The following is a 14,345-nucleotide window of genomic DNA, read 5'->3' on the forward strand; positions in this document are numbered from 1 at the left end:
AGTGCTATCTGCATGGGAGAAAGATGAGACTTAAAACAAGACATTCTACCCTGAGAGAACGAAGACTCAGGAGCAAAGCAGGAAGGTTAGAGCATTGAAACATATTGATGTGAAATGTAGAAAATGGTACAGTCAGCAGAAAGCGCACTCTAGCACACATGAGATTCTCAGGCCCTTCGAAGGACTCCTCTGTGGCCATGAAGGGACCACCCACTCTAATCCTGTTATCCCTGAGCAATTTCCTAAAGTCAGCTGAGTTTCCTCAGGAGATGTCTCCATCATGAAGTGTAAAGAACAGCTTTCATCATTTTAACTCCTTTGGCAGTCTTGCAAATTGCCTTTTGACCTCCTCTTCCTCTTCTTCCCCTTCTTCCTTCTCTCTTCCTCTTCCTCCACACAGTTGAGTTAGCAGCAATCAGTTCTCCTGCAAGGCCCAATTTCTCAGCTCAGCACTGTAGTCTTGACCAGCCCTGGCACATGAAAACTTACCACAGACGCTTCTACCTAAATCTTTCTGTTTCAAAAAACACATTGGCCTCTCCTGATTTGAATGTGAGAAAAGTAAACCCTAAGCCACAAGCAGCTCCATAAGGGTGCCACACGGAGAGCTGGGTCTCACGACACCCAGTGCTGTGCTGCCCTACCATGGTGTCAGTGTCTGCTGACCTTGGAGGTGGTGTGCTGAATACATAAGGAGGTGACAGGTGCAAAAGGAAAAAGCAAACTGGTAAGAGGAACTGATGCTGAAGTGTGAAATAGCAGAGGCACACTACCGCCATTGGCACACTACCCATAGTGCCACTGTGGAGTGTAGGCTAATGGTTGCACAAGTTAGTCCATACACTGAACGCAGTCCTTTCTTTTCTTTCTTGATCTATTATTTTATGAATATGAATGTTTTGCCTGCAAGTATGTATGTGTACTTTGTGTGCATCTGGTGCCCAAGGAAGTCAGAAGAGGGGTCCAGATAGACCCTCTGGAACAAGAGTTATGGATGTTTGTGAACCACCATGTGGGTTCTGAGAATCAAAGCTGGGTCCTCTGCAAGAACAGTCAATGCTCTTGACCACAGAGCCATCTCTCCAGCCCCTTTTCTTTTGTGGGGGAAGGGTCGAGACAGGGTTTCTCTTTATAGCTTTGTAGACCAGGCTGGCCTCGAAGTTATAGAGATCCACCTGCCTCTGCCTCCCCAGTACTGGCATCAAAGGAGTGCACTGGCTCCAGCCCCTTTTCTTTCCTGGAAGTTTTCCTTCACTTCGGGGTTGGTCTGTAGGCAGTATCATAATTTATAGCATGGGCAGGCCAGGCATGAGGATAAATGAGAGGGAAGACAGCGGAAATTGCCTAGTTCTTCTTGGCTTGTCTTTCATGGAAAACCAATTCCACATGATTGCTAGTATTTCATAGTAAATGTCAGGGAAGGAAAATGGAAAGAGAAGAGAGCTTCTCTGCTGAGGTCAAAAAAAATAAAATTAAATTAAGCAAAAGCTGTGTGTTGGTCTGGTGAGACAGGGTGCCCTGCTTCTCCAGGGGTGCAACTTAAAGGGTGTGGCTGGAGCAGCAGGGAGGGGCCTGGGAGCACTGAGGTAGGAAATAGCTAGAGGAGCAAAGACCTCATCATGCAGATCACAGTCTGTGGCTGGGAACTAAGACACACAAACCTCCTGCTGTGCCCCACCCCTCCTACTTCCTGGTCGTACCTTGGCAACATTTGCCACCTTATTGTTGAAGTTCTAGGAAACTGTAGCTATGGGTCTGTTTTGAAGGAAGCTTTTTTTTTTTTTTTTTGAGACAGGGTTTCTCTGTATAACAGTTCTACCTGTCCTGAAACTAGCTCTGTAGACCAGGCTGTCCTTAAACTCACAGAAATACTCCTGCCTCTGCCTCCCGAGTGCTGGGACTAAAGGTGGGCACCATGATTGCCCAGCTTGAAGGGAACCTTCAGATAGAAATGTATTAATATAAAGTTGCCTGGGGCTGGTGAGATGGAAAAGTGCCTGCCTCCCATGCAAGGGTGAGGACCTGAGTTCAGAACCCAGTATCCAAATTCTAATCCACATAAAAAGTAGGACCCATGTGGGACATGATGGCACAAGTCTTTGATCCCCACTCAGGAAGCAAAGGCAGACAGATCTCTGTGGGTTTGGGTTTAGCTTGGTCTACTTAACAAGTTCCAGACCAGCCTGGTCTCTCTATAGCAAGTTCCAGCCAACTAGGGCTACCCAGTGAGACCCTGTCTCAAAGGAAAAATAAATAATTAAATAACCAGGACACAGTGTGCCCATCTGTAAGTTCAATACAGGGAAGGGTTGGAGGGGATAGAAGCAGGGAGGGGATTCCTGAAGTTCAGTGGCCAGTCAGCCTGGCCTAATCAGTGCATTCTAGATTTGGTGAGAGACTTTGTCTCAAAAAAATAAGGTGGGAACCAACATGGAAAGATACCCAGCCTTGACTTCTGACCCCCACGTGTAGAGAAATCTGTGCCCATTAAGCTCTAAAGTCCCGGACCTTTTAGGTCATCCACTTTCTGTCTATGAATTTTATATCAGACATTCCTTTTTTTAAAGATTGATTTATTTATTTGTATACAGTGTTCTGCAGAAGAGGGCACCAGGCCTCATGACATATGCTTGTGAGCCACTATGTGGTTGCTGGGAATTGAACTCAGGGCCTCTGGAAGTGCAGCTAGTGCTCTTAACCTCTGAGCCATCTCTCCAGCCCCCCCATATCAGACACTCTTTTATTTTTATTTTTTGAGATTCAGTTAGCCTTAACCTCTTATTTCTCCTGTCTCAGCTCCTGAGTGCTGGGATTATGTGCCACCTTGCAGCTCGCAGTATCAGCTGTCCTTTTACTTCATGCCTCTTAACATGTAGCAGCAATACAGAAGAACAGAGCCTTAAGGCTGGGCAGTGGTGGTGCACACATTTAATCCCAGCACTTGGGAGGCAGGGACAGGTGAATATCTGTGAGTTCAAATCCAGCCTGGTCCAGAATGAGTTCTAGGACAGCCAGTTCTACACAGAGAAACCCTGTCTTGAAAATCAAAACAAAAACCAAACCCTGCTGTATAAGGAAAGGGAGTTAAAAATTAAATTTACATTTTCTTTTCTTCCTTATTTTATTTGCTGGGCATTGAGACTTAAAACCAGGCCTGGCACAGGCTGCCCATGTGCTCTATCACTGTGAACACAGACGCTCAGCCCATTGAGTAGTTTGAGATTGTCTCAGTGCCCCAACATGGCCTTGAACTCTGGTTGTAGTTTTGACATAGATTCTTACTGTGTAACCCTGCTGCCCCAAAATTATTGATTCTCCTTCCTCACAAGCTGAAATTACAGGTGTGCACTCCCTAAAGCTGACCTTATTTTCTCAAATATGACCTAAATACAGCCGCAGTTTTGAGTGGTTTAGCCCCACTCTGGAGAAAGGAGAATAAAGCAGTCTGTGCAGCACTAACCTAGCGTCTTTCTCCTCTCAGTGACCATGCAGCAAGTGGCCAGGACGGTGGCGAAAGTGGAACTCTCGGACCACGTGTGTGACGTGGTGTTTGCACTCTTTGACTGTGATGGTGAGTGGGCTCCTATGGAGTGTAGAGGATGCACTGGACCTCACTGTATTCCTAGACCTTGTTCATAGCGGGGCTGTTGCATATGAGCAGCTTGGCCATTGGCACTGTGAGAGTCACAGATGCTACCCTGGGCCCCAGCTTGTATTTTCCACTTCTTTTGGGTTTGTTTTGGTTGTTGTTGTTGTTGTTGTTATTTTGTTTTGCTGAGATGGGATCTCGCTATGTAACCCTGGCTGGCCTGGAACTTACTATGTAGACCAAGCTGGCCTCAAACTCAGTGATCTACGTGCCTCTGCCTCCCTCACCAAGTGCCAGCATTAAAGGAGCGTACTACCACACACAGTATGTTTTCCATTTACTGTATGTAATTCCACCTTGCCTATGGGTTTAAATTAGTGACCATGTGGCTCTCAAAATGACAACAGGAACCACATTAGCAAATGGCAATCCTGATGATCCCCAAAGAAATGTAATTTCTCCTTGACAATAAGCAAAAATACTAGATACATAGTGTTTGCTGCTAGTAGATGAGAGGTACACATGTTTCCGTGTCACTAGAAAGAAGATGGCTTGACTGTCCTTGCAAAATGTAGTAGATGTGAAGGCCTGTGTCAGGTGTTGAGAACAGAGAGAGAGAGAAGGGACTGGGCTCAACAGGGAAGTGAGCTTGCTGTTCTTGCAGAGGGCCAGGGTTCAGTTCCCAGCACCCTCATAGCAGCTCCAGGAGATCCACCACCTGACCATCTCAGGCACCAGGCACACACATGTCCTCATACATGCAGACAGACACTCGAGCACATAGAATTTTCAAAATTAAGAGATAATTTGAGTCCAGTCCAGCTTGGAGAGAATGTGTAAGGCCAGATCAGTAAAGGTTCCAAGGCCAAGAGTAGGATGGCCAGGTAAAAGGCAGCAGGAACACCTTCCAGATATCCACACCCCAAGGGGTCCTAGTACTTTGCTACTTGAAGTTCTCTAGCAACCACACTGCTCCATGTAAGACAGCATCCTCTGTTTGCCCCACAGTAGCACTTACCTCACCATTGATGTCAGGTGTCTCTCCTGCAACCTGGGAATGTTCCAGGCACCAACGCACAAAGCTCATCCATCTCTGTTCTCACATACGTCTGCTCTAGTCTCTGTCAGTGAGCTACGGTTGGAAACATCAAGGAAAGACAGAGCAGTTCACCCTAAGCCAAGAAAGTTGAACTTGGCTGAGTACTTGCTGGGCCGCAGAGCCTACAGGGTGTGAGGGATAGAATTTTCTCCCAGAATTTCCACTTACACCTCTGTTTTTCCTCATCCTCCAGGCAATGGGGAGCTGAGCAATAAGGAGTTTGTTTCCATCATGAAGCAGCGGCTGATGAGAGGCCTGGAGAAGCCCAAGGACATGGGCTTCACTCGTCTCATGCAGGCTATGTGGAAATGTGCGCAAGAAACTGCCTGGGACTTTGCTCTGCCCAAATAGTGTTCCACCTCCTGCATCCTAGCACCCTGGATGCCGTGGAGTGGCCCTTCATGCTGCTGCTGCTGCTTCTGGGAGTAGTGTGCAACCCCCACCTTTCTGGGAGTGACCTCTGGGTTCAGTGGGCTTCCCTTTCCACCTTCCCTGACCCCATCAGAGTTCTGCTAGGCAACAAATTTGCAGTCAGATCAAAGGTTCTAAAAAAAAAACATGGACAAGTTTTCAAAGCTGAGACCTTAGCTCATTTAACAACTGCCCTATGGATAAAGAATGCAGGGAGCCAGCCCTGGGGAGCACCCCCCTCTCCAGGCTCCCTCTCCAGGCTCCCTCTCCAGGCTCTCTCACTGTGGGTTTATATTAAGAACATCCCCCTGCTCTTCCTCCTGCTGTTTTCAAGCTGCAAGTTTGAAAATACTCTGGCAGGCAAGAGTAGGTCTGTGATGAATGATAATGAAGCCAACCCTGGCCCTGAGCTGCCTGGAGGCCTGGTCAGAAGGTCTGTGTCAGACACAGGCCATGCCAGGAAGGCCTTGTGCTCCCAGAGAGTTCCAGATTCAAAGGAGCTGCTTCATGGTCCTTTCTGCTCCCTCGTTTCCTTCCCAGGCTCCCTGGGACGCCTCCTCAGGGACTTTGCTTCACTGGCAACAGTGGCTGAGTTCCAGTTCCTTCCAGTGCCACCTCCCCTCTGTATGGGCTTGCAATGCCCAGACCCAGCTCAGAGCCCATCTGCCCTCTGTCTAAAACACTCATAAAATATCACTTTAATTATAGCAGTTTGCAGTAAATACCCCAAGAGCTCTTGTGTCCTTTCTTTTAGGCCTCTCCTCTGGGCCCTTTGTTTTGTCCTCCTTGCCAGATTTGTGGTTTTCTCATAAAGGCAACTTGAGGCAAGGACAAAAGTGAGGGTGCTCTGACATTAAGGTGGCATTGTCCCTGCCCAGATGGAGTAATGTTTCATTTGGGACTGGAACACACATGGTGGACCTGCATTTTCAGAACATTGTCCTCTGGTAATCAGCTCTACCATTCCCTCGGTGTGGTGTTGAGCTAGGCATTCCCCCATCTGTCCCCTCAGCTGTTAAATGGCAGGTTGAGCTGAATGGGCCCTAAGTTCCTTCCCATGAGCCTCAATTTCAGCTGTCCAGAACCTCCAGGCTCTGCCTTGGTGTGACACTCCACCCTAACTCAGAACATGGCCAGGGTTATTGGGCAGCAGGAGAGCTGGGGCCTCTGTCTTCACCTGCACAGGAAAGCAGAGGCCAGCATTCCCCCTAGGGCCCCCACTTCCAGGAGGCCAGCTTTACTCTCCACTCAATCGGCTGCTTCCTTAAGCGCCTTGCCCCCTCCCCTCTGCCTGGCACCAAAGTACAGGCTTTGCAATGCTAGTTGCTCTAAGCCTGAGGCATCAGTGCAATGTAAGCATGTCTTAAATTTGTCCCAGAATTCATGCTTGCCCGTTCCCATGATTCCCTTCTCCAGAAGTTCATCTAGGTGTGGTATTTATTTCTCCTCCTTTGGGGGGGTGGGAGGTGCTGGGCTTCCTGAACCTGAGATTCAGTGTGATCCAAGGAGATGAGAGAGATCCTAGAGACTGTTGCTAAGCAAAGGGGATTTAAGAATGTGCCATGGTTTTAAAAATCATTGTAATTGCTTCTAGTGTCCCACTTACTTTCAGCTATGGCTGAAACACACCCTAGAAAAAGGAGAGATGTGGACAATGGCTGCTGCCACACAGGGAACATCATGGGCCCAGGAGCTGCAAGTCCTAAACAGACCAAGCCCATGGGAGCCATGGGACCTCCCAGAAAAGTTAGGCAGTGGCAGGGGCTGGTTCAGCTGTGGGCTTCCAGTGCCACCTGCTGGCAGAATGGGTCAGTGCAGGGAGTCTAGTTTGCCAGCAGGCCTGAAGGAACCAGGAAGGATCCAACTGCAGTTGAGAGAGGGAAGAATATTTGTGATTGGTCTCTGGCTTTAGAACATGAATGTGTGCTGTTCTCACTATTCGATGCCATTTTCACTGACCAGCTGCTGTGGACCAGGCATTGAGCAAGGTCTTCGAGGGGTGTACGTCCTAGAGAGAAAAAACGGGATGAAGCAATAGGTTCCTAAGGACACAGAAGTAGGTTGGCCATCGGATCCCAACCTGTCCACTCACAGGCCTGCAGAAGTGGGATTTGAGTTTGTTTGTTTGTTTGTTTGTCTGTTTGTTGTTTTAAATAACCCTGTTATTTAAATAACCCTACTTAAATAGACTTTTTAGGGCTGGAGAGATGGCACTGACTGCTCTTTCAGAGGACCCAGGTTCAAATCCCAGCACCCACACGGCAGTTTAAAACTGTAACTCTGGTTCCAGGAGATCTGACACCTTCATACCAATGCAAATAAAATAAAGTTAAATACATATTTTTTAAAAATAGACTGTTTTAAATAGACCCAGGAGTTCCTGAGATTGAAAAGCATGACAGCCAGGCAGAGACTGAACATATAGAGATCCACAAGCCAGGTCCATCCTGGAAACTGGAGTCCAGGGTTCCTAGCATGAATTAGGGAGTTATTTTGAATTACAATAGGGAGCCAAGTGTGGTAGCACATGTCTGTGATCCCAGAACTGTGAGTGGTGGTGGGAGGTGGCTTGGGTAAAGGATCACTTTGAGTTCAAAGCTAACCTGGACTAGATAGTGAAACTTTGTCTCAAACAAAAGAGAGGGAATGAAGACAGTGGTCATAGAAAGTAACAATCATGAGGAACATTTGAGATTGGGGACATAACTCAGTGGTAGAGCTTGTGTCAACATTCCTGAGCTCCTCCTTTCAACCACTAGCATACCCCAATGCTCAGAACTGAATATAATTCTGGGTTTCCACATACGGAATTGGGGGAAGCTCACCGACAGCATGAACTTAGTATGCATGGTGTCCTAGGTTTGGTTCCTAGCACCATGAAAAAGGACACAACTAAAGGGAAATTAAGAAACGTCCATTCTTGGGCTAGCTGTGGTTTACATAGTGAGTTCTGGAACAGCCAGGGCTATTTAGAGAGACCCTATCCCAAATAAATAAATAGAAACTTCCATTCTTCCTTACAGAAGGCAGGTTGACAATATGCTGCACACCTGCTTCAACAGATTATAGGGAGGTGGGGTGATGGCTTAGTGGGCAAAGCGCTTGCCACACAGGCCTGGCAACCTGAGTTTCAGTTTGGACCCTCAGGACACAACAGCACAAGAGCCTCTAATTCCAAGTGAGTCTCCAGGTGGGGGAGGGGGAGAGACAGAGTCCTGCAAAGCCCAGGAGCCAGTTCTCATGGTATATGCATCAGTGAACAAGAGAGACCCTGTCTCAAGATGGCAAAGAAAACTCACACCCAAGATTTTCCTTTGTCCTCCATCCACATACAGGTAGTAGAGCTTGTGCCTGAACACACAGACACACAGAAAGTAACACACATTTAAAGAAACTTGGGGTTACGGGCATGTGCCATCACACCCAGTTTTATATAAGTCTGAGCCCGTAGCTTCCTGCATACTAGACAAGCACTCTACCAACTGAACTTCATCCACGTCCCCGACATGATAAATGCATAGTTACCAATAATAAACAGCTTAAAAAAATAATTACTATGAGCAACTCTGTGCCGATAGTTTGAAATTACTGTTTCCCAGACAATATCTTACCAGATAGACAGACATAGGGGGAAAATCCAAGAAGCCTAGCCACAATAAATTTAATTCATAAAAATTATAACAGAAAGTGCCAGACATTGGGGCTGGAGGAATGATTGCTCTTCTAGAGGTCCTGAGTTCAATCCTTAGCACCCACATGGTGGCTCAAACCATCTATAACTGTAGAATCTGGAATCTGATGCCCTTTTCTGGTGTTCAAATCTACCTGCAGACAAAACACCCATATACATAAAGTACATAAAAAAATCGTTAAAAAAAAAAAAAAAGTACCAATCACAGATGGCCTCATAAGGGGAGAAATGGGACCCTGTAATCCCCAGTAAGGAGTTAGAAGGGCCCTATTAATGATAACTAGGAGCCACTGAGGGCTTTAAGTAGGAAAATACTTAAATAAACTCTATGTTATACTTAATGTTTTCAGTGCTAAGGTTGGAACCTGTCACCTTGTGCATATAGCAGCCAAGACCTGTATAGTGGGCTGCACTCCCAGAGACCAGCCCTGCATTTTTGAATGGTCAGGGGTTTTTTGTTTGTTTGTTTGTTTGTTTGTTTGTTTTGTTTTTTGAGAGGCATTAAGTGACTTCAGTGGAATCCACAGTGAGTCTTAAGTCCCCCTAGAAGTCTGTATCAGGCTGCAGAGATAGGAAGAAGTTAACAGGTTTGGGAAAGGTAAGCTCACAGAATCATTTGACTGGAGGAGGGCCAAGCATGCAGCATGGAGCTTGAAAGATAGCTAAGTTGTTAGTCATTTAGGATGAAACCAGACTTGTGATTGGGTAACAATGTTGTTGTTCTTCGTGGCCTGCAAAGCTGAGACAAGACTCTGGATTGGGCAGAAGATGAGCCATTTTTCAGAATGTGGAGGTTGGAACTAGATAGGTGGCTCAGAAGTTAGGAGCATGTGTTCTCAAAGTTCCCAGCAACTACATGGCAGCTGTGTGGAGCTATAGTTCCAGGGCATCTGAAGCTTGTGGCACCTAAATATTTGAAAAGGAAAATGGAGGTGCCTGAAAGATATCAAGAGGGAAGTGTCTTGTAGGTAGCCCGTTTATAAGGGTCCGACCCCAGGGAAGGTGTTGAAAATGGAGGTTTGGCTTAGGAGTCTCCCAAAGAAATGATATACTACCAATTTCAAGGCCACCCACCATTAAAACATGAACTCTGCAGGGTCAGTTTCCAACTGTGTGATGCTGATAGCTGTTCCTTGTCTCCCTGGATAGAGATTAAAACAATCAGACTTTGAATTTAAAAATTACATATGATGGGCCAGCCAAGGGACAGCCCAAGTTTGGTAGATGTATGACTGCTGTGTACCTGTCCCTCACCAGCATCCAGAGAATGTGGGCCAGTGTGGAGTTTCAGAGGTGCACAGAGTCTACTCTACAAATAACTGATTTGCCAAGTGAGATGACCTGTGCCTCTAATCCCAGCACCCGGGAGGGTAAAGCAGGAGTATCACAAGTTTGAGCATAGACTTCATAGCCTCCAAAACTATTTTTGTTTTTGCAAGTGTTACACTGAATTCTGGTGGATTTGGAGCCCAGACCTATAACCCCATGCCCACAATCTCCTCTGCCCTGTCTGCCTGTCTGCTGATGTATGCTGTAGTTTAACCAGAGTCTTGATGGTGAGATTTTGATCCCACAATTTTATGAAAGGAAATGCTTGGATACAAAATGTCCCCTAATACCAGCTTGGTCCCCAACTTGTGGTGTTACTAAGGTTCATGAAAGAATAACTTATCACTGGGTGTCTGTCACCACTGCTAAGTTCCTCCTGAATGAACTGTCAGGAAATGGGGCTTGTTTGGACTTTTTGTTGTTTTTCAAGACAGGATTTCTCTCTGTGTAGTCCTGGCTGTCCTGGAACTCACTCTGTAAACCAGGCTGGCCTCGAACTCACAGAGATTCACCTGCCTCTGACTCCCACTTGCAGGGATCAAAGGCATGTGTCACCACCATGTGACTTTGTGAGGCCTGTTTGGAAAATGTAGATCACTGAGGGCAGGTCTGTGATGAGTCTGTCTGTCTTTCCTTCCCTCTTCTCCACCCTCTCTTCCTGGATATCATAAAGTGAAGTATCCCTATACCTCTATCGAGATGACACAGACCACAGCCATGGAGCAAGCCAAACATACAGAAACCAGGAACCAAAGTAAATCTGATAGGTCCTGTGCTCAGGCCAGGAAGAAACTGGGTTAAGGTCTCCTGAAAGTAGGGTATAAAGACTCACATGCCAACTGGGCAAGGCAGGGGAGGTGACTCCTAGATGGGCCCAAGCTTACATGATATAATTCCAAGCAGAGAGGCTTCTGCAAAAAAGAAAGCACTTTCTCAGCTTTAGACCCCACTCAGCTGCCAGTCAGCTGCCAGTCCCTGACAGAACGGACCACCCAGGCATCTGCACCACCTCTGGAGTTTACACACAAGCCCACAGTCATTTTCTCCTTATCTCCCTGCCTTGTCTGGACTCCCTGAGGTCAGCGGCTACCCTTCCTTGTGGCTCATCCCTAAAGTTCTGGCTTCCTGAACAAACACATGACTAAATTCAATTTTTCACTTCACAGAAGTGGCGGGCTTCCTGCTGGGCCCTAAAGAATGAGTGAGAATTGAGCAGATGGAGGGGATAGCTGAGGATGAGCAGGGAGACTGGGGTGAGGAGCAAGTTTTAGATGTGGGGAGGGAATGGTGGGCAACAGACCAATAAAGGGACTTTACAGTCAGATGTGTTGGAGATGGACTTGGCACTTATGGCAGCCTTTCACAAGGGTGGCTTCAGGGCCAGTGGCAGGTCGAGGTGAAACTTTTGCGGGGACCTCTGGGTATTGACAGTGGAGGCCAGTCCAGCTGGTCAGGAAAGTTCTCAGGTTTTCTCACAGAACAAAACTGTGATGTGACAGTCTCACCCATGGTATACAGGCCTGCAATTTCAGCATTTGGGAAGTTGAAGCAGGAGGATCACAGCAAGTTGAGGCTTGCCTGTCCTACAGGGAGAGGGCACCTGCATTTACAAGAGAAGGGGGTTCATCCTTGACAGGGTTCTTGTTTTGGAGACAGGCTCTCTGTAGGTCAGGCTGGCCTGAACTCCCCGCACTCCTCCTGCCTTAGCCTTCCAAGTAATAGTATTAATACAAGTATGAGCCACCACGTCCAGCCTTACATTTTATTTATTTATTTGGGCTTTCTGTTTTGTTTTGATTTGATTTTTTGAGACAGAATTTCTTTGTGTAGCCTTAGCTGTCCTGGAACTCACTCCATAGACCAGGCTGGCCTTGACCTGACAGAGATCCACCTGCTTCTGCCTCCTAAATACTGAGATTAAAGGCGTGAACAACCACCACCCAGCACATTTTTTTTTAAACAAAATCTACAACCAAGAACCTAAATGTTTAGCATGAACTGAGGAATGGGATTCTCTTCTCAGGCTTTGGACTGAGATCTCAAAAGTAGGGACAACAAGGAGGCCATTTAGGCCAACCCTCAAGGTCAGGACAGAAGCAGTTCAGGTAGGAACTAGGGGTGAGGCCCTGGGTTCATCGTACCACAAAAGGGAGGGAGAGGAGTCAAGGAGAGAGGAAGGAAGGAAGGGACTAAGAGGGAAAGGGAGAGAGAGGTAGGAGGAGGAGGGAGCCAAGCATAGCAGCAGAGGGAAGAATGGGAAACTGAGGCATAAACAGCTCCTGGCTCAGGACCACTCACATCCACCACAGGAATACCCAGCCACCTCTCCAGATCCTTACTGATTAGGACCTACTGTGGTGATTTCAAGAAAATGTCCCTCATAGGTTCATATATTTAAACACTTAGTCATCAAAGAGAAGCACTCCTTGAGAAGGCTTAGGAGTATTGGCCTTGTTAGAGGTAATGTGTCACTGGTGGGCTTTGAGGATTCAAAAGCCTATACCGGGCCCAGTCTCTCTCTCTTTCTCTCTCTGTATCTCTTTCACTCTCTCTGTCTCTCTGTATCTGTCTCAGTGTTTCTCTCCCTCTCTCTCTGGGAAGGCAGAAGCAAGCAGATCTCTGAGTTCAAGGCCAGCTTGGTCTACATAGTAAGTTCCAAGCCAGCCAGGGATACATGGTGAATCTCTCTCTGTCTCTCTCTCTCTCTCTCTCTGTCCCCCCCCCACACCCCCCAAAGGGCTGGGATATCTTCAGCCTTCCTGCCTTCAGCAATCCTGCCTTCCTGCCACCATGCTCTCTGCATGAGCTTGGACTAAGCCTCTAAAACTGCAAGCAAGGCTTTCTCTTCTAAGATCTGCGGTGGTTGTGATGTGTCTTCACAGTGGAATGGTGACTGAGACACCTGCCAACCTCTCAAGGAGTCAGAACAAATGACTCTAGATTGAACTTTCAAATAAAACTCTGTCATTTCATGTGAAGGAAAAGAGGGAGGGCTTGCCAGGTAGTAACTGAATGGTCACAGTCCAGATCCTTAACACCCTGAAAAGCAGGTTGCCCCCAGTTAAGTATCCTTTTCACAGACTAAAGCACCCATGGTCAACAGAAGGGGGTAGGGGCTCCCAACACTCAGGAAGTGACAGAAGCGAACTCAGAGACTTAGCAGGAGATGGACACTAAACCTCAGGAAGGACCATTTGAAAGCTCTTCTGTCCAGTGTTTAACCCATTAGGAACCCATCAATCCATTCAAATGCAGAACTGTCCTGTGAAAAGGATGTTGATTTCTTCGATACAGAAACTCTGAAGAAGAGTTTGCTGGTGAAGGGAACTCTGGGACACACACACACACACACAGCCTTGCTCCTTAGAGACCTGAGAAAATACCTGAAGAGAAGGTTCCGAATGCCTCTGCCTCCACACCTACTAGGCCGCCTCTCCTGAAAATGTGTGCATGTGTCTGTCCAAGGCCAAGTGTTCCTGTGTCTCCAGATCCCACATCTTATATCTAATTGTTTCCTCTCTAATTTGCATCTGTGAAAAAATGTTATGATATACCCCCTGTTAAAACCACACAGGCTGGGTGGTGGTGGCACATGCCTTTAATCCCAGCACTTGGCAGGCAGAGGCAAGAAGCAGTCTGTGAGTTCAAGGCCAGCCTGGTCTACAAAGCAAGTTCCAAAAAAGCCAAAGCTACACAGAAATCTTGAATAAAAAAAAAAAAAAAAAAAAAAAAAAAAAGCATTCATGTCCATTTCCAAAATTAGGTTTCCAGCTCTGCTCCTTGCTATTTGGGGGTGGGGAGAGGACATTGCTGGGGATTAAAGCCAGGGTCATGCTAAGCCTGATTCCCTATGCTCTTCACTTGCATGACCTCCTAATGGTTTACCTCATCACCAAAGCATCTGCCCTAGATCAAATGTTTAATATTCTTTCCAACAAATTGAGACTCCCCTATTTCTCCAGTTCAAGAACACAGTGAAAGGAACTAGCAAAAGCACCTTGGCCTGAGTACTGCCATGTTGACTTCAGGGTAAAATAAAGTTCAGGTTCCCAAGCCCTAAGGGAGCTGGGAACTTTCCAATGACTGATCAACCTCCTCCCTAAACCATAGAAATAGTCATTATGCATCTTTAGTTCTCTAGAAACATGACTGTTCCTAGCCACAGAAAGAACAAATGAGTCTCATTGGTTGGACTGAAAAGTTTGCTTTGTATGTTGGTTGACAAT

At 46.8% G+C, this 14,345-nt stretch overlaps 1 protein-coding gene across 1 annotated transcript in view; it reads left to right on the forward strand.

The window, feature by feature from the left end:
* Positions 1–5,821, forward strand: part of Micu1 (mitochondrial calcium uptake 1) — a 145,745-nt gene extending 139,924 nt beyond the window's left edge. Inside the window, exons 11-12 of the mRNA XM_051186738.1 lie at positions 3,482–3,571; positions 4,882–5,821. Coding sequence (XP_051042695.1) covers positions 3,482–3,571; positions 4,882–5,039 — 248 coding nt within the window. The 3' untranslated portion in view covers positions 5,040–5,821. The remainder of the gene's footprint in view (positions 1–3,481; positions 3,572–4,881) is intronic.
* The last annotated feature ends 8,524 nt before the right edge of the window (positions 5,822–14,345 follow it).

Source organism: Phodopus roborovskii, unplaced genomic scaffold (genome assembly GCF_943737965.1).
Source record: "Phodopus roborovskii unplaced genomic scaffold, PHOROB, whole genome shotgun sequence".
Taxonomy (NCBI): Eukaryota; Metazoa; Chordata; class Mammalia; order Rodentia; family Cricetidae; genus Phodopus; species Phodopus roborovskii.